The sequence below is a fragment of the Ascidiella aspersa genome, chromosome 4, assembly GCF_963924565.1.
Source record: "Ascidiella aspersa chromosome 4, kaAscAspe10.2, whole genome shotgun sequence".
In the NCBI taxonomy this organism is placed as follows: Eukaryota; Metazoa; Chordata; class Ascidiacea; order Phlebobranchia; family Ascidiidae; genus Ascidiella; species Ascidiella aspersa.
Genome location: NC_139450.1, coordinates 16,379,713 through 16,403,330, shown reverse-complemented (window position 1 = coordinate 16,403,330; position 23,618 = coordinate 16,379,713). Strand labels below are relative to the sequence as shown.

At 35.1% G+C, this 23,618-nt stretch overlaps 2 protein-coding genes across 2 annotated transcripts; one reads left to right on the top strand and one right to left on the bottom strand.

Moving 5' to 3' along the window:
* The first annotated feature begins 7,500 nt into the window (after window positions 1-7,500).
* On the top strand, window positions 7,501-16,301 carry LOC146148387 (protein fuzzy homolog). The gene is made up of 9 exons (XM_083387465.1): window positions 7,501-7,959; window positions 8,472-8,600; window positions 11,101-11,286; window positions 12,281-12,373; window positions 13,442-13,527; window positions 13,809-13,937; window positions 14,126-14,328; window positions 15,115-15,372; window positions 15,920-16,301. The coding sequence occupies exons 1-9, from the start codon at window positions 7,893-7,895 to the stop codon at window positions 16,155-16,157; spliced, it is 1,389 nt and encodes a 462-aa protein (XP_083243591.1). The 5' UTR covers window positions 7,501-7,892; the 3' UTR covers window positions 16,158-16,301.
* Window positions 16,302-16,924: 623 nt separating this feature from the next.
* On the bottom strand, window positions 16,925-22,148 carry LOC146148386 (ciliary microtubule inner protein 2C-like). Its single transcript, XM_083387534.1, has 5 exons — window positions 22,075-22,148; window positions 21,863-21,998; window positions 21,392-21,532; window positions 20,998-21,110; window positions 16,925-17,528 (listed from the first exon to the last, which is right to left on the bottom strand). Exons 1-5 carry the CDS (start codon window positions 22,146-22,148, stop codon window positions 17,372-17,374), a joined length of 621 nt encoding a protein of 206 aa, XP_083243660.1. The 3' UTR covers window positions 16,925-17,371.
* Window positions 22,149-23,618: the final 1,470 nt, after the last annotated feature.

Genomic DNA, 23,618 nt, shown 5'->3' with positions numbered 1-23,618 from the left:
AGGTCGTCTTCATCAGGGTAAATAACACTGAATGCGACTAGTACAGTGCACGATAGGACGTCGAAACGTCGGAATAAAACTTACATTTGCCAGAAGAGCTCTACAAAACAAAATAATGTTTATTTAACATTTATTTGGTTAAACATGGCAGGAATCAATCAATTTAAGAAATGAATAAAGTTTTTGATTGACACCAGATTCCAGAGGCCATTTCAGTATTGTACTCTTTTGTGTAGTACCTGGTCAACAGCGTCTGTAAGAACACAATTTATCGACCAATATATTACAAATGTTTTTTATGATTTTATTAAATTATCTCTCTTTGCACTGATTTATTATATTTATATTTCCAAGTGTGTATTACATAGTAAACGTTTTGTTTTATATGAATAAAATATTTATAATTTTTTACTTTGTCGTCAAAAGAGTTGTTGAGTTATTACTTATTCTGAATAAATTTCAGGAAATAAATTATAGACTGTAAAAGTATAGTGGCTTAATTTAGAGTAAATAAAAAATTCCACACAGAACTAGGTAGCATATTGTACAGGTTTGAAATCAGGACTGTGAAGTCTGCCTCGAGGAGTCGGTTTGTTTTGCTGGAGTCAGGCTCGGGACTCGAGTAAGACCATGTAAAACTAGCCAGACTCGGGACTCAATGAAATGCCACATTTAACCAGAGTCGGACTCGGGTTAGTTTTAACCGACTCCGCAGCCCTGTTTGAAATAGATATTTTTTGTCATTTTCAATGTAAGTTTCCGGAAAGTATTTTTTACCTTGAGTGCTTCTCATCTCTTTTCTCCCTAATAGCTGATAACAAAAGTTTGGAGCTTAACTGCTGGAGGATGTAGTTGAATGAATATCAAAGCCCATGTATAGAAATAGGTGACATCTTGTAAACAGCTTAAATATATATATATCTTTATTCAGTTTAAACTTGATTGGATAACTGGTAGTAAAATAATAAAGGTTATTATTACATTTAATTTCAACAGATTACAAAGCTGCATAATTTGGTGCTTTCCTTTTTCAATGAACAATATTACACACTAAGTTTGTGTTCACCAAACCCTATCCAGTACCAAAATGTGTAATGGTAATATTCCTTAACACCAAAAATAAAGAATAATTGAATATATTACAAGATCCCTACTCTAATTTTCTTTAAGTTTTTTACTGTAATGCTAAAATAAACGAAACTGGGGCAATAAAAATAACTTTAAGCAATATTGTAATATTTTGTTTATTGTACTATAAAAGCAAACACAAAAAGTTGTACCAAAAGGCAGTGTTGTAATGACTTAAGTCAATGACTTGACTTAAGTCACTGTTTTTAAATGACTTGACTTGACTTAAGTCATTTGGACAAAGACGTGGGTTAAAATAAATTGTTTTAATTAAGCAATTATTTATAAAATTGCGTTATTTATTCCAATCTTTGCACATAAAAGAATTTGCTTGTAATATGCTGCTTTTATTTTATTTTTTACTTGAGTTGCTCTTAATAATAGGAGGAGTTTGCCGGTTTTCATAATTTAAAGTTTTATTTTTTTGACAAGGGCTGGACTTGAAGCTGACTTGCTCTAATTATGACTTGACTGGGACTTGGCTTGGGCAACTTATGACTTGGACTGTGGCTTGACTTGTTATTTATTCAAAAAGACTTGACTTGGACTTAAGTTATTTTACGAATGACTTGACTGGGACTTAAGTTATTTCAAAATGACTTGTTTCCAACACTGCCAAAAGGCTTACTAGTAATAATAAAAAATGTAAATTCCTCTCCGGCACCCCGGTTTGGAACCACTGGTCTACTCTACAGAAACGCGTTGTACGCTTCCGCAGTCATTAACTGGACGACGTTGGCGCGCCGACGAGTGTGTTAACCATATTATATAGTACTTATGGTTAACTGATATTGTATGCCCTACAGACATTTTTAAGTGTGTTTACACGAAACTCGGCAATGAAAGTTTGAATCCTAATTCAACCATAACTTTTAACCTGTCAGAAATGTCGAACCTTAATATATATAAGCCGGTTGCTCCAAAATTTTAGCTCACCAACATACAAGTCAAGCCCAGTTGTTTACGTTTTACTATTATGCACTAGAGCGGAACGCTGTCGAAAGTAGAACAATGGGATACGTCACAGTTTGTCCTCATGGTTATAATCTCTTTGATTTGACCCATTCACCGTTTTCCAACGAAATAATTTTTACGAAGTACAATTTATCGTAAAAAAACGCACTTTAGCGCAGTGCGTGTAGCTAAGCAAATATGCACTTTCTACAAAACTTTCTAGTGGATTGAGTTTTTACTATCGTTATTTTTGGAGATTAATTTTTTGGTATATTTTCATTTATTTTAAATCTGTTTACCACATGTTTTTGTGCCGAAATTGCAGAAAAGCAAGTATAAAAACCTCTCATCTGAATAACATTGGTCTCTAACTCTACCCATTCACCGTTTTTTTGACGAAATAAATTTTACAAAGAGCTGATTTTTAATGAGGTTTTAATGCAAACAAACAGGGATCACTGAAACGTAACGTCGAAGTTTCCTTTATATCTGTTTATGCTGTTGTCAAAATGCTGACAGGCTGTCACTGAATAGGTGATACGGTGTCAACAAATCAGTTCCTGCCATTGTAATTTAAGGAGCATACTGTCAGGTCGCTTATAGATTTATTGTACATTCACATAATTTAGAATATTTCGCTTTCAAGAAAATAGCTTACAGCGCAGTAAAAACACGTGTTGCCAATAAGGAATGCATTGTTGACTGTCTTGCAGTAGAAAGGACACGACTAACGTTGCAGTAAAAGCGAATGCGTTGAGAATTAAAACTGGCCAGTTAACGAGCAGGATGCATGGAAAGGAAATATACCAGAACGACTTCAACAGGCATTTAGCACACTCACAACAAACACAGTAAATAACAAATACAGACTGTGGGACCTCTACACGGACTCCAGCCATAAGACCGAGATAAGAACAACACCAACGTCAGAATAAAGCACAATTCGGAATAAGGCCAAAATAGGACTAATATCTAATGATATTGCTACCGTCTAAATCGGAATAAGTCATAAATCCGTCGGAATAAGACCTAAATGGTCAGAATCAGGCCTAAACAACACTTTAACTAACCCCAAACCCCACCCCTAAGTACATCACTAACTCCCCTAATAATTTCAACACTAACCCATTTTCTAACCCCACCCATTACCCACCAATAACCCCAAACAGGACCAAAAATCCGTTGCCAAAATAGCGACGCCCTGACGGCGCTGGTCAGACTATGGCGTCCAAACCTTGGCACCAAAACGTCCGATGCCAGACAGATGGCCCCCGATCGTCCCATACCCTTTACCCACAGGTTCTGGCGTTATTATGGCCATTTAGGTCTTCTTCCGATGAATTTAGGACTTATTCCGATGAATTTAGGTCTTATTCCGATGAATTTAGGACTAATTCCGACGAATTTAGGCTTTATTCCGATGAATTTAGGCCTTATTCCGATGAATTTAGGACTAATTCCGACGAATTTAGGCTTTATTCCGATGAATTTAGGCCTTATTCTGATGAATTTAGACCTTATTCTGACAGATTTAGGTCTTATTCAGACGATTTTGATGTTATGCTGTACGGGATATTACTGCATATTTGGCTGTATTATGTTGTTGGTCTTAATACTATGGTTTTATAGATTATTCTGCTTTAGGTATTTTTGCTTTTTAGGTCTTTTTGTGTGTTCCCCTCTACACGTGACTCTGAACCTAGTTAAAGTTTATAACCGGAAGAATTCCCCACCAAGAAAGTTCCATGGGCATTTTTTTTATTGTTTTTATCGCCAATGTACTAATGATGGTAAATATTTTACTACTTTTTTTATTAGTGCCATCCTCTGCGTTTTCATGCGCATCTCATTTATTTTTACCAAAGTGCAATTGTAACCATTTTTGCCCTTTTTAAAGTTTTTTACTTGAAATGTTTTTGTAATTTTGTATGACCGACCGTAATATTAAAAAAGAGGAGCCTACCTAGCTATGTTTGCAAACAAGTTAAGTGGCCTGAAATGACCCGTTGCATTTGCGTTTACAGTTATATCAGCCGATGTCTTGGCGGTTATTTTGGACTCCAGCCATAAGACCGAGATAAGAACAACACCGACGTCAGAATAAAACACAAATCGAAATAAGGCCAAAATATGACTATACCTACCGTCTATCTCGAAGCAAGTCCTAAAAGGTCAGAATCAGGCCTAAACAACACTTTAACTACCCCCAAACCCCACCCCTAAGTACCTACATCACTAACTCCCCTAATAATTTCAACACTAACCAATTTTCTAACCCCACCCATTACCCACCAAACACCCCAAACAGGACCGAAAATCCTGTGCCAAAATAGCGACCCTGACGGCGCCGGTGACACTAGAGCGTCCAAACGGTTACCAAAACGGCCGATGCCCGACCGATGGCCCCCGATCGTCCCATACCCTCTACCGTCAGGTTTGGGCGTTATTTTGGCCATTTAGGCCTTCTTCCGATGAATTTAGGCATTATTCCAATCAATTTAGGATTAATTCAGATGAATTTAGGCCTTATTACGATTAATTTAGGCATTTTTTTCGATGAATTTAGGACTTATTTCGATGAATTTAGGCCTTATTCTGATGAATTAGGACTAATTCCGATGAATTTAGGCCTTATCCTGATGAATTTAGACCTTATTCCGAAGAATTTAGGCCTCATTCCGACAGTTAGGCCTTATGAAGACGATTTTGATCTTATGGTGTACTAGACATCAGGCCTACTGCGTATTTTGGTTTATTATGTCGTTGGTCTTAATACTATGGTTTTGTACATTTTTCTGCTTTAGGTATTATTGCTTTTTAGGTCTTATTTGTCCCATTATTTGGTCAGTCGTATAGTGACCGGTAGCTAGCAGTTAGAGCCGAAGCCTAACGGTTTAAGAATATATTAAATAAGGTCTTGTCGCTTTGTGTGGTAATTTACAGGCATTTATTTGACAAATTTAATAAACAGATTTAACAGAGCTCACGGTTACACCTTACTTAACGATTAGGGTGAACCGATGGCTTTTAATAATATACTTCAGTATTGTAACAGGCATCACGCCGCCGCGGCGCTTTTCGACAAGAGCGGGCCTACCGGCAACCACCACTCGGCGCTCGTATAACGAGACCTGTGTCATTGGCGTCAGCAACGTGGCGTCGTTGTGTATGTGGTAAAATGAGATAAGAGTAGTTTATTGGAAGTTAATTTTTTTTGTATTGAAGCACGGCTAAAAGTTGACTTTGCAAACGCTACAAATCTATGTATTCGTTTGTAGTTACAGCTTATGCAAATATTCTTTAGACTTTTCTCTTTTAATCAAAGTCGGTCGTTTATGCGTTTTAGTCATTTGAAAGGGAAATCTATTTTGCCACAAACTAAGGCGTCATCAGTCTCTAGAATAAAACAACAAAACAATGCACACACGGACTGGTTGGTAAAGCAAAGTAAAAGAAAAAATAACAGCAGACCAACAACCAACATTCAGGTTGAGTAAATATGGGTTAACTTTTTATTTCAAATGTAATTATTCAGATTATTATTATTTTTGCTTGACTTTAGTATTTTAATTACCCCACGTTAGTCACTTGCTGTTTACCTTTAACAGTATAAATCCCGTAGAAGGATTTCCTATATTAGTTTAGTATCGGATCGGCACCAAAACTACCACAGTATCGGATGAGTGCCGATACTAATAGTTTGAATCGGTTATCGTCTCCGATCCGATATTTTCGGATATCCAAAACTAGGGTGGTATCAGTAGCCACCCGGTACCAGTTTGCGACATTTAATTTAAATAATCAGCGTGCTGTTCTCGAACGAAATGGTTTGCAATTGCATCTAAAGTAAAGCAAACGTACGCGCGAAGCGAAAAGAAATGTTTTCAAGATGGCAAGAAACTTTTTAAGAGACTCGCGCATTAGGCACAAGAAAAGATGAATACTATAGACTGCACTATTAAATGGTTCCCCCAAATCACCTAAAAGTACGCGCGAATCGGAAAATACATAGGCCTACATTAGCCTTATCTTGATTTAGAATTCTGATAGGTGTTACTTACGATATAATGACTTCGTAGCAAAGCTGCATTAGATTTCCACAAGCATTGCGTAAACTATATTTGGGCAAAGCTTGCATTTTGTGAGGAATCCATGCAGTAGCCTACAAGGCTGTGGCCACATAAAAAGGGTAAAAAAATGTAAAAACATATTCGGAAATGAAAAAGATTATTGAAGCCGGACTATTCTTTACAATTTACATGGTGGGTAAAAATTAGTGTAATATATAGTCTTTGGGATATCGCCTCGTGACCCTTGATCCGCCCCTGGTATTGACGTCATTTGATACTTGATGAGATCGCGGAATAGGCTACGTTCTGCTTGAAATATCGGCAAGGGATTTAAATTGTAAAAACCTTTTATTTATTAGATTTTTATCAAACTAATTTGTGTTAATATCCGTACATTTTCTTTTACCTTAACGCAAAGAGATTTGCATAAGCGTTACAAAATATTTAACTTTTGTAAAATTTGATTAAAAAAATACAAGAAGTCATTTTAATCAATCGTTTGGTCTTTTCGCATTTTTGCAAATACAGGTAACTTCTTTCCGACTCATTTCATTTTCCTCTTACGGCTGAATCCTTTTGAAAACTCGTTGAGAAATATTATGGTAAACGGCATTAGGACATTATGAAATATTCAAAGAAGTTAATTCGCTAAAATGACAATGGTGGCACCGTTTAAGCATAGAAAGCTAATTAATATCGTCGCCATGCTTCACAGACCACGTTGATAAACTAACGTTATTTAAAGTGGTGCGGAATGTTAAAAGACAGTGTTGTGAACAAGTCATTTTAAAATGTGTTGCACTTAAGCCATATTTAATGAACTTAAATCCATGTCCAAGTCCCAGGAAACTCATTATTACAGCAAGTCAACTCCAAACCAAATCACTGATATGAAAATATATTTAACTTAACCACTTGTCCTTGAACAAAAAATACTGTAGTAAAAGTAGTCTAATCGTTTTACGTGCAATTGAAATGAAAGTGAATTTGATAAATAAATATAAATTAAAACAATGCGCTGTCCCAGAACCCTACCACAACACACATTATATGGGAAATCAAAAATGGAGTTAGAGTACGGGTTAGCGATTCGGTTTGGGTAGGCTATATGCATAATATTAATAAATAATAATACTTGACCCACACCCAAATGCTAATCAGCCTAACCCAAGCATCATGCGTTGATTTAATAAATGTTTGAATGCTGTGGTGGACCAGCACCGAAAATAATTAGTGTCAATCCAAGTCATTTAAATTAATAACTAGGCCCAAGTCATTTGTCCGAAATACTTTAGTCAATTTAGCCATTTTACCAAAGCAAATTAATCCAAGTCAGTTGAACACAGTAACTTATTGCACTCACGTCATGTCATTAAGTAGTATAGAAGTAGGTACTTCTGTATGGGCTATATTCTTACTAAAAATGTATTTATATATATATCCGTTCGGAAGTTATGGGAGATCTCGCGGGTGCACGGCTGGTTGCAACTATGGTCAAAAGTATGCCTCGTCAATATAACATATGGGAAAACCAGGTGCATTCATTTTTTAGGGGTTCAGATCTAGTCTGTTGAAAAAAAGCATGGGCGCACTTGCCATACTTTCCATAGTGTTGTATCTATAGTATGGTGCAGTTTGTTTATCAAGAATTTAATTCTTCCAAGTTTTATTTACATTTTGTTAACAATATTTGATCATATAAGAGAGAAATCTTGCTCATATCAAAGAGGAAGTTGCAATATGGCAGAGCATATTGTTTGCATTACTGCCTCAGGTGGAATTCCTTTACTCTCAAGAACAAAACCAGGTGAGCTTTTGATTGGGAGTTTAGCAGCAGTTGCACACTCAGCTGCTTTGGGGCGGTGCATTTTTGTGAAAAACAAAGTTTGTTGACTGTGCAATCTTGCTAAAACTTTAAAACTGCAAGCGGTTTCTGTTGGTAATTCATTTACAGTTGCACAAATCTCATAGGTAACGTGTTTACAGCTGTGCAAATGTCAGTAGTAACTTTATAACAGCTGCTTAAATATCTCACCTGCACAATTTTCAAAGTTGTCAATATAGGGTGAGTAAAAATCAAGATTCAATATAAGATTATAAAGTTCAACATAAAACTATCTACAATTTCATATGAAGAGAAGCGTTGGACCATATTGCCTGTTAATAATATTTTAATAATTTTTATTTTAAAGGGTATATTTAAGCTTGCTTTAATTTATTAAGTCTAAAAAAACTTGTGGTAGTATATTTATGCCAATTAAATAAACATTCTTGCCGTGACAGTTCTAGTGTTTGTGGTTTTAAAGAATTGTTTTAAAGGTTGTTCGCCATTGTCATTTCCTGTTGTGGGTTCCCTAAATGCAGTACATATGTTTGGATTAAATAGGAATGCAAAACTTCTAAGTACTTTGTCAACTGACCAAAGAATTGTTTGGAAGATGTATGAAGGTATATAGTTTATCTTAATATGAATACACTTGAGATATATTTTTGAATTTAACTGTTATTCACGTTTGAAATGATAAATGGGTGCTGGTCTAGAATCCTACCACAACAAACTTTGGCTCTGATCTAGAATCCTGCCACAATGCACACTATTTGGGTTAGGGTGCGGGTTAGCGTTTGGGTTAACGCTGCGTGATATTATTGTGTCGATTTCATTTGCTATTGTGTGGTGTTGCTTTAAGTATGATTTGTCGGTTGGATACCAACATAATCGGACGCATTTTGAGCACAGTTTGCTATCTCGTTGGTTAGAGACAAGCTGTAGCCTTATGCGAGCACTTGGTGTCTATGGTTATTTGCGGTATACTGATTAATAATAATTACACTGGTCTACAAAAAAAAAAAATTTTCGTCCGGTTTTGATTTTGTCAACTGATTCTAACTAATTTTGGGTCAGTGGATCCAAATATCAACTCAGATTTGCTCTATCACATCAGGTTTTTTAGTAATGAACACTTTTAATTTTGCAATCCAACATTATGGTTTAACTATTTTAATAGGTTTGCGTATGTGTTAAAGCTCTCTAAATGCTTGTCATTTTCGGTTTGGAAAAGAAATACAACGAAATTTTGCCAGATTAGAGCACTCCTGCCACACATTCCAAATGAGTTAGCGTTTTACTGGCATCAGTTCACACGGTTTCTTGCATTCAAATTGAAGATATTGGATCGAAGGGAAAAGGGCACAGCTACCATTCAAAATACCCATGGTACCTTGCGACCTATTGCTCATAGTGACCAATTTCTATTTTCTATTTTTATTCATCTTTTACAAATTGATGAAAGAAATTTCACAACATTCTCATCAGATTTATCACAAGACGAACAAGAAGACTTTTAGGCTTCAGGCATTAATTTGGACCCTTTGTTGTTTAATCAGCTCGAGTTAATTGAACTGGTGATGAGAGATCTTGATTTCACTGAACAGTCTGCAGAAGTGTTGCCTTAGAGATTACCAGAAAAACGTCTTTTATATTTAGATAGGCCTAGCAGGGTAACATTTTACAGGAAGAGAGAATAAATGCTTTTTTTAAATTTTGTTTTATAAGATGTTTTGGTATATTGCAATGATACAATTCTGAGGATTGGAGGCTTTTTTTGACAGCTCACAACACAGTTTTAATTGTGTGTTACTTCACAACCAATTGGGCTCCATTCTTATTGCCCACTCAGTTACTCTAAAATCAAAAAAGTTGAAAACAGCAAGCTTGCTATAAACAAATTAAAATATGAGCAATATGGTTGGCAAATCTGTGACGACAGGAAAATGGTGACATTTTTACTTCGGCTATATTCTGGATACATAAAGTATTCCTGCTATTTTGCTATTGGGATTTTCGTTTGCTATTAGGATTAAAAAAACAACAATGGACTTAGATGTGTGTTCCTCTTAAAAGAGTTTACCCCATATCATCCATGAACTACTGATGTCAGCAGAAAAAATCATTCTTTCGCTTTGGCATATCAAACTTGGGCCTATTAAGCAATTTGAAGCTCTCAACTTTCATGGAGAATGCTTCAAATATATCTGCTTAACTCAAGAAAAACTAAAAGCTGGAATATTTAATGGACCTCAAATTCGACAATTACTAAAATTCTTCAGTTTAGTGTCATTAATGTCTTGAAAGGAAGCTTGAGCTTGGAAAGATTTTGTTGAAGTTATACACAAATTTCGTGGAAACAAGAAAACTGACAATTACAAAGATCTGTTGCAAGATTTCCTCCAGCTTTTAAGCTACCAGTTACTTTACTTCCCGAAACTTTGGCAGCGTCAGTGAGGAGCAGGAAGAACGTAGTCACCAGGACATTAAAAACAATGGAAGAGCGCTAACAAGGAAGATAGGTCTGTCACACGATGGCAGACTATTGCAGGAGTTTAAAAAGAGTAATTTAAAAAGCGTTATGCAACAGAAAATCATTAAAAATAATTTTTTTTGTCATTGAATTTTTGTAACTGATTTAGTGTTTCCGTATTTTTTTCGAGTGATATGTTAACTTACATACATGAATTATATTTGTTAATAGACCTATTTTCTCATCAACTTACAGATATGCCATCAACTATAGGTAATTGTCTAGTAGGATCTAGAATGTGTTTACATTTTTAGACCAATATGTTGAATTTTTCTTTTTAGAGGTTGCGACTTATATTAAAATCCTGACGTGTTAGACAAAAAATAATTATAGATTTGAAATCAGCGCCCCCAAGTTACTATAAATCAATTCAAAACCGGAAAATTTTGTGTTGACCAGTGTTATCGTTCTGTCCAATAAACATCTTTCTCGAGAAAGTAAGTCATTCCTATCCTTAGCAGCTACTTTGGGGATTGTATCCCGATCTTGTCTGCGACAAATAGCGTAAAGCTTTTATTCTTAAATGTACAGCACTATGTTAGAATAGCATTCTCAACAAAATTAACAATGTTTTATTTTGTCCAAATTAGATAGCATAGTGCTGATCGCTGTTGCACCCACTGAAGATAAATTGAACCTAAACTTAGATAAAAGCAAATCTGATAATCCAAGTGATGCTTTACAACAAAATGTTAGAAGCTCAGCATCATCAGTTTCAGATTCACATTTACTGAGACTGCTTGATAATGTGTTTCATGCTTTGGTTTTGCTTACAGGTTAGTTTTTATTTTACTTTGCGTTTTACATAAATATGATTATATTTTTTAAATACAAACAGAACACAATGTGGAGAAGAAGTGACTATGCTATTTAAAAAAAACACACATTGGATTTAGCAAGTTAAGTCTTTTAAATAAAAAAAAAATTTAAATAAAAATTTGTAATTCAAGTTTAATTTGTTTTCTCCATTTTGATGGACAGTATAAAAGTTGTGCCTCTTAAACTATAGTCGTGGACAACCTTTTGAGTAAAGTGCCTAATCTGTGTTTAAAAAAAAGTAGCACGGCAATTGACGAAACAATTCAAATGAAATTACCATTTCAACATCAATGGCTTCAATGCCAAACTTTATAACAAAGTGTTATGCTATAAGGGCCATACAAAAATATGAACAGGTTTCTACAGGCGATTAACAGATATTAGTGATCTTGCAAAAAATCCATTCAAGCGAAAACTTGTTATACAATGTACTTGCATGGTTAATTTTGCAATGAGACAAAATTCTGAACTGGTATAGAACTTATCTTTCTGCTGGATTAACGCGTAAAAGTCTGCTAACTACATTTACAAATCTGTTTCCTTAGAAGTCGCAAAATTATCTTAAAAGTCTCTGCTTCTTTTTTGAGTCATGAAATGTGCTTTAATAGTATTGAAAAGCAACATTCAGAAAAGGGGCAGATTTTAATAAATCCCTATACTTCATACTCACAGTAGTAAGAATTCTATTATATGTTTATGCCTGGAAAGTTACTCAAAAACTTCAACTATAAACTACTATTGGATTTCTATTTAGTTTTTGATTGTTGATAGACATATCTCTGGGTTTAACCATTTTAGGAAGAGAAAAAAGTTTTGTTATGATTTTTTACCAGGATTTTGGCATTTACTGGCTCTTATGTTATGTGTCTTACAAAAATAAATGAAAATTAGCCTTGTTTTTATAGTTTTTATCTATAATGTTTGTTTAAGAATTTGTATTTGCTTTAACAGGCCTCAACGAACTTATAAGCTGTCAAAACATTGATCATCTCAAAAAGGATCTTAGGTCATGCTACAAGCTTATTGACACATTTTTGGAAACAGGTGCAGTCATCGTTTGAGTTTTTTTTTTTTTTTTTTTACACATATTACATGTGACATGCATGTAGTACAACAGTTAACTAGTCTTTGTTGACCGAAGGTGGTGAGTTCAAACCTTACCGCAGGTTAATTTTTTTTCTAGTCTGCGTTGCTAGCATCATTGATTGACTGGTTCGGTTAGACCAGGGGTTTTTAAACTAGGGTCCGTGAACTAGTTCAGTGGGTCCATGAAAGCGTTATGGTAATTTAGTGTATTTTTAAGAAGTAAATAATTTTTGAAAAGACTTTAATTAAAAATTAAAACGGTTTTGCACTGAATGTGGACTTCATTGCACTTTCACATTTTTTTGACCGAAATCAGCAAATTGCTTAAGTCTATTTATATTTTTATGGCAATTTACAAAGTCATCCTGAAAATTGCTTAGCAAAATTTAGGGGGTCCTTGAGTTAGACCAGAGTTTTCCAAACTGGGGTCAGTGGATCAACTGAGGTCTGTACAGCAGTTTCAGGTGGTCTGCAAGGAGAATTAGTCCAAACGATTTTCAACATTAGGCTTTAGCGAATGTTTTTAAACATTAGTCTATGAACATTATCTGTCGTCATTATTGTCTGTAGTTATGCTTTATTATTCGATCATATAGCGTGTTTTATGACGTCTCTTGTGACATCATAAAGTATCTATTAAGCTGCTGTTCTACTTGCTATCAGCGAATCGTTCGCATTAGTTAGTAATTTGTTACAAGAAAAAGAATCGGTGACTGCATTACTGTACTACAAGGAACATGGGTCAACTGACCCTTGAATTTTATAGGGCCGCGAAATATCAAAATTAGTGCAATTGCAACGAGTCCACCAGGCAAAATTTTTAGAAAAGTTTGAGAACCACTGGGTTAGACAATCGAATGCTTCTGATGTATTAAAGAGAGTTTGTTCTGTGTTACAAAGTCTTATACAAATGTTGACTTTTATACATAACTGTTGCTGTAAGTTGAATTTAATCTTAATTTGTAGTTAAATACGTGTTAATAAAGCTCCAATCATATTTTTTTTAAAAAGGTTGTTTTATTTTAGATATTGAAATATCCCGAAAATGTTTATTTGGGGGATTAACGAATTGTGTTGACATCGTTCTTAATTCAGACAAAAAGCTATTGGAGGTAACTATTTGATGCTATTTTAATTTTAAACATCTGTTGTCAATCTTAGTTAAAAATATTTGCTGAAATTTAATAAAAAGGCATATGGCTGTTATTGAACATTTTTTTAATGCAAGTTTGGCAAAATAGGCTGCCAATGTTATGGTAAAAACATTAAAGCATTTTTATTTCTCGTAAACAGTACTTTTTTCTAAATTTAAAACTCAGTTAACAGTATGATGTGGAGATAGATTATTTAAGACATTCATTTCATAACACAATATTGTTAATTATTTATTTAGTGGCATTTGCAAGCTTTTGTTGAAGCTGCAGATAGCACCTACGGTTGCTTAGTTGCCAATGGTCAAGTGGTTTGTGCAACTAACAAATGGTGGACGCTGAATGCACAGGAGCTTGTCTTGTTGGCAAGGGTGAGCCCTTTCTCAGTTTGCACATATAATTGTATTTCTGAGCGGCACTCAATTGTATATAGTATGTTAGGACTTTGGGTGGCATATTTATATAATTTTTTGTGTTGAATCTTCACTAAATCTATATTTAGATATAAACTTCCGGTAAGTATTTTGTAACTATAAATCTTTGTGGCTTTTCTTTGCAGCTGATTAGTGTTGTCCCTCCTGCAATTACGGCATCCGATGTTGCAGTTTACCTTCCTCACAGCAGTGCAAATATTGCTCATCGCTTGTTGATTTTTACCCTTGTGTCTGGTTTTGGTCAGTATTCTTCTGCTGGCATTAGGGCTTGTGTGGTATGCGGACCTCAACCTTCCCTCTCCCATGTCCAAAACACCTGTGTGAATGGGTAAATAATAGGCATATCCAATACTTGACACTTTATTATGATTAAAATTTTAGGCAAAAAGTATCACTATCTTATCTAATAACAATTGCCGTCTAACTATGCCCAAGAAGCAAAATAGATAAAATTTTATCGTTGTGAAGCAATTTTTCCAGGTTATTAGATCACAAATTTGTATAGTGTTACAAGTTTGTTGCGATTAATTGCCAACCTACTATGCGTTTAAAAAAAGACCATTCAAAGTAGAAAAATATATCGAGCATTGTTCGTTTTTTTTCTGTGCATAACACGTGATTTCTCTTTAAACTAATTTTTGAAGCAAATTTGACCCATATGAAACACATTGTTCTCGCGCTATATGCGATTAAGAGTCGGCTCTTGTATTGGCATGCTCTTTCAATGATACATAATCGACAACTACTGAATTGGTTGTGGTATCAATTGCATGATCCTTATTTTCAATCTGAGGGGCCCAAGCCACAGGTCAGCTACAAAAGGCGACGCAATAGAAAATAATATTAAGAACCACTGCTCTACAGGACAAACTTTTACTTAAAATAATTAAAAAAAAATACATAAACATTTTACCTAAGCTAATGAAAATACCATACCCCATGGAGATTGATAATTTGTATACGTGTAACAGCAATATTTTAACGACCACTGTTTAGGGGTATCTATTACTTCTGTCCGAATTTCAGTTTTGCACTTTGGCAAAAAGGTCTCTTTGACAAAACGCATTTTATGATATTCGCCTTTTTTAATTTATCTTTTACCTTGTTGTAACAGATTATGGTCTCCGGGCATGGCTACCCTTCAAAAATGTGTTCGTGCTGACAGCATTCCGTCCAGTTTGTTACCCAGTCTCCCCAGTGACCTTCTTGGCTTTTTGTTGGTCGACGTCGAGTCTTCAACCTGTCTGTCGCTTACCACGCCACCTAGTGTCGGCAGAGTAACGACTGACTTGGGCAACAGAAGAAGGCACCAGCCTAAAAATGAAACACACGACCCAGTTTGGATATATTCGAAGCTCTGCGAATTTTACAAGTACGTTAAATTGGTCTTTCGTCTACAACAGCGGTTCCCAAACTTTTCTTTGCCTTGCGGACCCTTTGCAATTATTTAGATATTTCGAGGCCCTATAAAAATTCAAGGGTCAGCCCATGTTTCTTGTAGTACACTAGTACAGTCACGATTCTTTCTAATGTAACAATTTGTTAACTAATGCAAACGATTCGCTGATAGCAGGTAGTACAGCATAATAGATGCTTTATGATATCACAGGAGACTTCATTAAACACGCTATATGATCGAATAATAAAGCATAACTAAAGACAATAATGATGAAAGATAATGTTTAAAACATAGACTAATGTTTAAAAACATTCGCTAATACCTAATGTTTAAAATCTTGAAGACCAATCCTCATTGCGGACCCTCTGAAACTGTTGTACGGACCCCAGTTGGTCCGCGGACCCCAGTTTGGGAACCGCTGGTCTACAAGGACGTGGCGTATGCGATTGTGCATTTCAATAGAACTTTAAAAACAAGTTTAGCCCGCTTAACAGCTAAACAACTCCCCTTTGTTATGCAGACATGTTGCTGGAACCTCTTTTCCGCTTCCCGAGAGCGTGGAGGAGCCTCTTCCTTCGCACTACAACATTTCCACTCACACGGGATTGAGTCATTACAGGTGCATGGCCAAGCATAAGTGCTACGCATTACGCCAAGAACGTTATCAGATATACGCGCTGTTTTCCAACGATGCACCCACCTTCGCGATGCAGTCGCTCACCGAAAAGACGTTAAACGTTTTAACTAATGCAATGTAATTTACTCGCTTTCTGCGTCGTAAACATGAGAATATTTGGATAAAGTATAATAGGAAGTGAAGTATAAATGTATTAAGAGGTAACCGACTGGTGACTGCTACACTAAATTTTTTTGGTGCATCTGCTGAAAAGCTCTTTTATTCTAATTTCGCTGTGATGCTGTGGTGACGTCTATTGTGTTTATCGATTCCTAGAGTTTTTAGAGATCATTATTTGTACTGTTTTTTATATTACAAAGTATTTTTATACGCTCGAATAAAGATTTAGAAGTTGCTTATTTGTTTAGACATATAGGCTATATCCTCAACAAAACAGTAAAAGTTTTATAATTTAAACATTATTGCGTGCGTAAAACGTGAGGATCCTTGTTTTGAAAACAACTCCCTGACGCAACAAACTCCGATGATCTTACGGTATAGTACGATAGTTAACTGTTGTGAGCAATCTTTTGTTGATTATTTTGACCAAGTCTTCAAAAGGGGTAGTGATCACTTGATTTATAACAATAATTAAAATTGATGGTTGTGTACAATCCTTTTTTCGGCCCGTTTTGTCCACCTCTGAAATCATATTTCATCACTATTAACCTTTTTTCCAACTAAAGTCTGTGTCTGAATCCATGGATTTTGTTTAAATTTAAAGACTATAACAACATGTTTTTAACACCAGAAATTAATTTTTGGCAACTTTAATTGAATGAATAATTTTTTCACGTTACGTGTAATATGTTGAAGAAAAATTTAGCCCAATATTACGATTAAGACTTGATATTTGTTACCATAACGCCGAGCCCAATAAATATTGAATGTCATTTAAAGGTTTATTGTATCACAAGCAATCTGGAAATGTTTTTGTTTTCAGAAGCGTTTGCGCTAGTAACTGACAGACTAAACAAAACGAACGTAGAGGCAGTGTCGCACTGTTGCTCGAAAAAGAAGATGTCTCAATTTTTCACTTGGATTTGTAACCTCTCTCATAACTAGTCCCCCCGCGTTTTTAAAAGTACAACGATCAGTTAAACTTTGTATGTGGATCTTGCGGCATTGTGATCTAATTGTTCAAAACCGCTCCTAAGAAGGTCAACCACAGGATCGCCTAAATACAACAAGATAAAAAAAAACGTAAATACCATGATTAGGTGCAAGCACAAATAAAGGGAAATTGTTTCAGTTTACAAAAATGACAAATAGTTTGTGCAGTTCGTTTTGATTTAGTTAGCGTTTCTCAAAGTGAACGTCGCGCATCGCACGGTCTCGCACAGACGAATTGGGATCGAAGCGTTGACGCATGATGAAGGTTCGGGTGTGTGCGTCGGTGATGTGCTGAACGTCAACGTCGGCGCTCCTGGCAAGTCTGGTAGGGTCCAAGGTACTAAGCACAAACATATAAGGCTGTTGTGGGCGGAAAACGTGCATAACATGAAGAATCAAGAGGTGAGTCGATTTATAATTTTCGTTCGGGTTGGGCAGGGCTATATTCAAGCAATCTCGTGCGCAAAAAAGTAAGTTGAGTTAATAAAATGCATTTAACTGATTTGATTGCAAAATCTTTACTAAGTTTTTTTTTGTTTTTAAGAAAGCATGGACATTTAGCCTAAAATCGATTGAAATTAAGTTTTTAATCGCAGATCTAGAATTCTGCACAATAAACATTGTAAGAAAGCCAAAGGACGTCAGAACGTTACGTTATAACGGACAACATGTTCCAACTTTTTTCGATCAAATTCACGCGTAAGTGTGCAGCTGAAATTTGGTGTCAATAACCTTACGGAGATTGCGCGTAGCGCAAAAAAATTTATTCAAATTTTGTGGTCTAGTAAACGCAGCTTTATGAATACATAGAAACCAAATTGCGAGGTTTTAGTAACGAGACAATAGCCATGTCACGTTCCAGATTCTCGTGAAGCAGTGTTGTAAATAAGTCATTTTTAATTGACTTAGGTCCCAGTAAAGTCGTTTGTAAAATAACTTAAGTCAAAGTCAAGTCTTTAAAAAATATGACAATCCAAGATCATCAGCTGCCCAAGTCAAGTCATAATTAAAACAAGTAAGCTCTAAGTCAAATAACCAAAAAAAAACTGTTAAACTAATAAAATTGGTTTATGGGCAATAACTCAACTAAAAGATACGAAATACCTTACGTGCTTATCTTTTTACGTGCAAAAATTTAGATAAATAGCTTTATTTTAGAGTGAAATGTTAAATGAACAAGTCCTAGTCAAGTCATTTTAATCACACTACTAAAACCAAGTCAAGTAATTTGAAAACAGTGAAGGGCACACATCAAGTCATTCCAACACTGTGGTAAAGCGTAAAAAATGCTTGTTTATCCCAAAACATGCTAAAACGACGAACGGCAAACCATATAGCACAGAGGTTCTTATGCTGGATATCTGTGACTTTCTTCAGCCAAACATTAGTTTGGTATAGTGGCCTTATCATGTAAATAAAGCATCTATAGCACAATAAAGTTGTTTGTTATATCACAATTGTGAACTGCATTAAGTTTTAATTGTGCAAAGATCAAAATCAAATAATTGTACAAGACCAAAATAAAATGTTAGGTAACAGGTATTTGAACTTTGAAGTCCAATATGTGGAATTGGCCCCTATAATTTTGAATCCTACGAACAACATAGCACTACAAAATTTTCAGTTTCAAGTTGATTTGTAATAAAATTTATCTTTCTTCGTTATCTTTACCGTTTTATAAAATCTTTAAAATCTCAACAACGACCAAGTTCCCTGGGTCCCGAGGCAATTACTTAATGAACCCTGTTTTACCAGAGACGGGTTCAGAATTTCTGCTAGGTGGTGGTTAAACATTTTTCAGAGATGTCACAGGTTTGCGTCATAACGTGTAGTTATAAACACCAAGTCTTAAAAATAAACTGCAGTTCTCGGGCGAACGATTGTTAAAGTATACAACAAAAAAAAGCTTTTATATAGTAAAATGTGTCAAACACAAAATTTTGGGGTAATATTAAATTTAGGCCACATTAATTTTCTTTCGGTGAGTTCTTTGCGGGAACGCGGGCCCAGTTAAAGAACCCGTGATATAGACTCTCGCTTAACGCAACCTATTTTTGCTTTTATGTTTATTGAAGTTAAAATAGACAAAACTAAGATTTTTTAGCGAGAGTTCTACAATAATTTGAATTGAAAATGTTTTTTATGCAAATTTACTCAAAAACTTACTAAAAACTAAACAGTTATTGTTCGCAAATCTCTTACTTAATAAAACATTAGATTCGGGTTGTTTTGTTGAGTCGCTAAAGAAGTGCGAAAACGGTTGCCACTTGCCAGAATGCAATGTTTGTATTAATTATGAAAAGATTTGCTATAAAAATTGGAATTTATTATAAAAAATAGAATTCAATTCTTTTTCTTTCGAAATAATTTGCTTGTGTCACACCTTTTATAATGTTCAGGGCCACAAACGGCGGTTTTAAATACCTTTAACTAAAAAATCAAAAATATTGGCGCTCCATCCCACTCGCACTACTAAACAGTTAATTTAACCTAAACGCCTGTGGCTGTAAAATTAATTTCAGTTATATAACTTATGGACCATTAATTTAATTCCTCATTGAAGTGTTTTTAGAAATACATATTTTCGCAACTAATGACAATCGTCGTTTTTAAGTATCCTATGAAGGTATAGCCCAGGGGTTCTAAACCGTGGCTCTCGGAACTTAGTAGTACCATATGATTTTGCATAAAAATCTTTGACAAATTAATTTTAAAAGTATATGAGTAACAAAAGACTCTTTTAATTTCCTATAGGTTAAAAATCTTAACTAGAAAAACAAACTAAAATCAATTCAAAATCAACACAATAAAAACAAACTATATGTATTAGGTTGGGAAAACAAAATACAAAACAAACACACGTAGAATAATGCAAACCTAAATAAAGCTTAAACTACAAGCTGACCAAATAAAGTATTCAAAAGAATGGCAAATAGTTTCAATACAATATATATTTATATACCTTCATAACAACATGGTTCCGAAAAGGCCCACAGCGACCTTTGAAGAACGTTAAAGTATTTTAAGTTGAGTTTTGCTATTGCAGTATAGATCCCATGCTCAGTTAAAATCACGACAAACATTCAGGTCGTTTGCAACGAACTTTAGTGCAATAAAACAAATCACACACCATGCATCTTAAACTAGTTTGACTAAAATCTTAAACTAGTTGGCTAACTAGCATAATAATGACGTAATTGTTATCGTATGAACGCGATACTTTTTGTCTACAATATCGGGTATCGGTATCATATTAAAATGTCAAGTTTTGGCATGGAAATCCAACTATTTCGGTTTTAAAATTTATCACTTCGATATAAGCATCCTGCTGGTTTTGGTAAACTCTGGTCATTTGGTACAAGTATTGCCAGTTGCATTACAATTACTGCTAAGTTCTTACAACCAAAGGGTTTACTAGCTACAGGACGCAGCGAAAAAGGCCCTATTGTCGATAATACTGCGTCCAATTGAACGTTTACACCAATTTCGACGTGCCCTCACGGAAATACATACAGACGTGCTTTGGCCTGCTAACTCTAGGTGTTGACCGGGGGTCGATAGTTGTCATCTGGGGTCTGGTAGAATACCTGTACTTATCAGTCAGGTACCGGCTCTCGCTATAGGCATTAAAACACAATGTCAAAGTAAGTAATATTTTTAAATTAGAACAGAAGGTAAAAAACAATATCACAACACAAAACAAATCTTTAATACCATGAAAAATGTCAATTTAGAAAACAAAAACTTGAACTCAAAACGCAAACTTAATAAAAAGCAGAACTAAAACATATCTGATGGTATTAACTTACACTCCAGGAAGGCCAGCAAACCTTTCCTCCGCCTTTACGGGGATGACAAAAAAGTTTTGCCGTTCAACTGTCCCAGTCTTGTCTCTGTAAGTGTCGCGATGTGCCTGGGATTTCTAAAATGAAAATGAATTTGAAAAAATCCTGACTTAAAGCTGATAATAGAAAATTAAGCTAAATTGAATGCCTTTCGACTATTTTATTTAATTAAAATGCGCTTCGAAGTTTACATTTATGCGTCTTTTAACTGTGTTAATCAACAGTATCGAAAATGCAGGTCGTTTAAACCTTCTTATTCATGACGTCATGATAATTATATAAGAACAGGAAGTTTCTCTGAATAATACTCCTTGGGTGCTTTCGAATTATAGAGAGTAGTATTAGGTAGGCTACTCACGGAATCAAGATCTTCCAAGCTCGTAGTTCGATCATAATCGACGTTAAATCTACTCCAGGTTGGCGTGGTTCGATACTTTTCGCGCGTTCTAGTTCGGTTGCCAAGCACCAATGCTGGATCGTAAGTGTAGATAGTCGGGAACTGAACAACAACAAACCGTGTTTTTTTTCTATTTTTTATACTTCTGCACGCTTACATAACAAAAGTGGTAAACAAACACTTTAATAATACAGGTTGTGTGTAAAAATACATGATGAACAAACAAAACAGTGCTATACGCATAAAACCTGTAGAACCATGTTTTAGAAGCAAACTGTACACAGGACACTTATAAACAAAGTTCGAAAAATATGCCGAACGAACATTGACGTATCAGTGAAAGCCCAAATAGCAACTTGATGCCGATGGTATTTAAAGATCGAAAAAATACCGGTAAAAGACTTTTAAAGAAATCGCAAAACGGTAACTTACATCACCTCCCTTTGTACTGTACGTTGATTTGCTTGTGTTCAAAGTAGCAGAGCGAAAGTCTTGAAAATACTTTAAAGTTGCGTTGCCATAGGTGTCGCCGTATTTGTACATTAGGTTTGGTACATAGCCTCGATAGCTTAAAGCACACAATTGGTAAATATAGAAGGCGTATGACATAACATCACAAAACACTGTTATACATTTAACCTTACCCGGGCATTATTGAGGGGGGAATGTAAGTTGCATTATGTGTTGTAATAAGTGTCCCTGCACTTCTGGATGCCATTTTAACAGCTTTCAAAGGCTTCTATTTCAGGTCTGTTGAAATAGAAAGTAAGAGCAATAACATTTTGGACTAAATAAATAGTTACATTCCAAGACTGTATCATAACCTTCGCTCAAATTTAATATAAACTCAAATACTTCTGCCGCCAAATGTCACCTCATTCTGACCGTCAGTAAGTCTGTATCGCCAACGTAATATTACTCCACTGGCAACAAAGCAGTCGCCCACCCAGCTGGAAATTTAACATAATCACAACATCCCTTTAACAAAGAGTGAAAACGAACAAAGGAACGCGAAGAACAAACACGGCACTTGTGTTTTGGGCCTTTACGACCATTGAGGAGAATTCTTTGTATGCTCTTATTTTAGTGGCAACCGGCGTAGCAAATATTTATGTATTTTCAAAGGTTAGTTTGTAAAAAGCATTCAGCAATATATTTGCGGTAATTGCAGTATACACTGACACATTTTTTTACTTTTCCGGAAACGTAAGATAATGTTAATACCCCACACATGAGTGTTCCATTTTTTTAACATGGCCATTTTAACTAAGAATAATTCAAAAAATGTTTCGCGTGCCGGTCAAAAAAAATTTACCATGCCATCCCGCCATTTTCTCAAATGTGTTTAAACTAAAATTTCAGTTACATATTTGTGCATTAAATTGAACAACCAGCTCAACATTACTTGTTTTTGACGTCCAGTTATATTTACGTCATCTCTTTACATTTTCAAGCCTTCCGACAAGAATTTTTTTAACCGTTTCGGCAAAAATATTATTCTACTTTCACTTAGCTATAGGCTGAATAACAAAGCTCAAATTTTTATGGCTTTGTAGTACCGGTGTCCTGCAAATTCAATCATAATTGTACCGTTTTTTTTAGTTATTTAACATTTTTTCGATAAACTACACGTATAGGGCCTATATAGGCCTATATAAATTTTGAAAAGGTATTTTGTGACAAAATTAGATGTGCGTTTTTATTTTCGAGAGTTTAATGGAATTATTCCATTGGTGGGGGGGTGGTTATAGTGACTTAGCTATTTAAGTAATAGTACAGTCTTTAAAAGTGCGGTATGGTATAGTGATTTCGCCACGGTGAAATAAAACACACTAGGACAGGGGTTCTTAAACTGGGGTCCATGGACCCCTTGGGGGTCCGTGATCTAGCTTTAGGGGGTCCATGAAAGCCTAATTGAAGAACTAGTGTATACTTAACTTAAAGTAATCAGATTTTTAAAGAACACAATTAAATCAAAAATAAAACGGCTTTGCACTGAATGTATAGTTAGACTCCAGTTAACTTTCACATTTTTCGGACCGAAATAACAGAGTCATGAAGTCTATTTGTATTGTGACGTCAATTTATGACGTCATTTAGGAGCATTTCTTGTCTACCGGGGTCGATGCAAAGCAAAAAAAAAGAACTCCTGCACTAGGAAGTAATATATTTTTTTCTGAAGTTTGTT

What these genes read in the sequence shown, in the direction of transcription:
- LOC146148387 (XM_083387465.1), top strand. Translation starts at nt 7,893, where the DNA reads ATGGCAGAGCATATTGTTTGCATTACTGCCTCAGGTGGAATTCCTTTA. An exon ending in TGACACATTTTTGGAAACAG is followed by an intron (nt 12,374 to 13,441) that starts GTGCAGTCATCG and finishes GTTTTATTTTAG; the next exon opens with ATATTGAAATATCCCGAAAA. An exon ending in CAGACAAAAAGCTATTGGAG is followed by an intron (nt 13,528 to 13,808) that starts GTAACTATTTGA and finishes TTATTTATTTAG; the next exon opens with TGGCATTTGCAAGCTTTTGT.
- LOC146148386 (XM_083387534.1), bottom strand. Translation starts at nt 22,148, where the DNA reads ATGGCATCCAGAAGTGCAGGGACACTTATTACAACACATAATGCAACT. An exon ending in CCCCCCTCAATAATGCCCGG is followed by an intron (nt 21,999 to 22,074) that starts GTAAGGTTAAAT and finishes GTGTGCTTTAAG; the next exon opens with CTATCGAGGCTATGTACCAA. An exon ending in ACAGTACAAAGGGAGGTGAT is followed by an intron (nt 21,533 to 21,862) that starts GTAAGTTACCGT and finishes GTTGTTGTTCAG; the next exon opens with TTCCCGACTATCTACACTTA.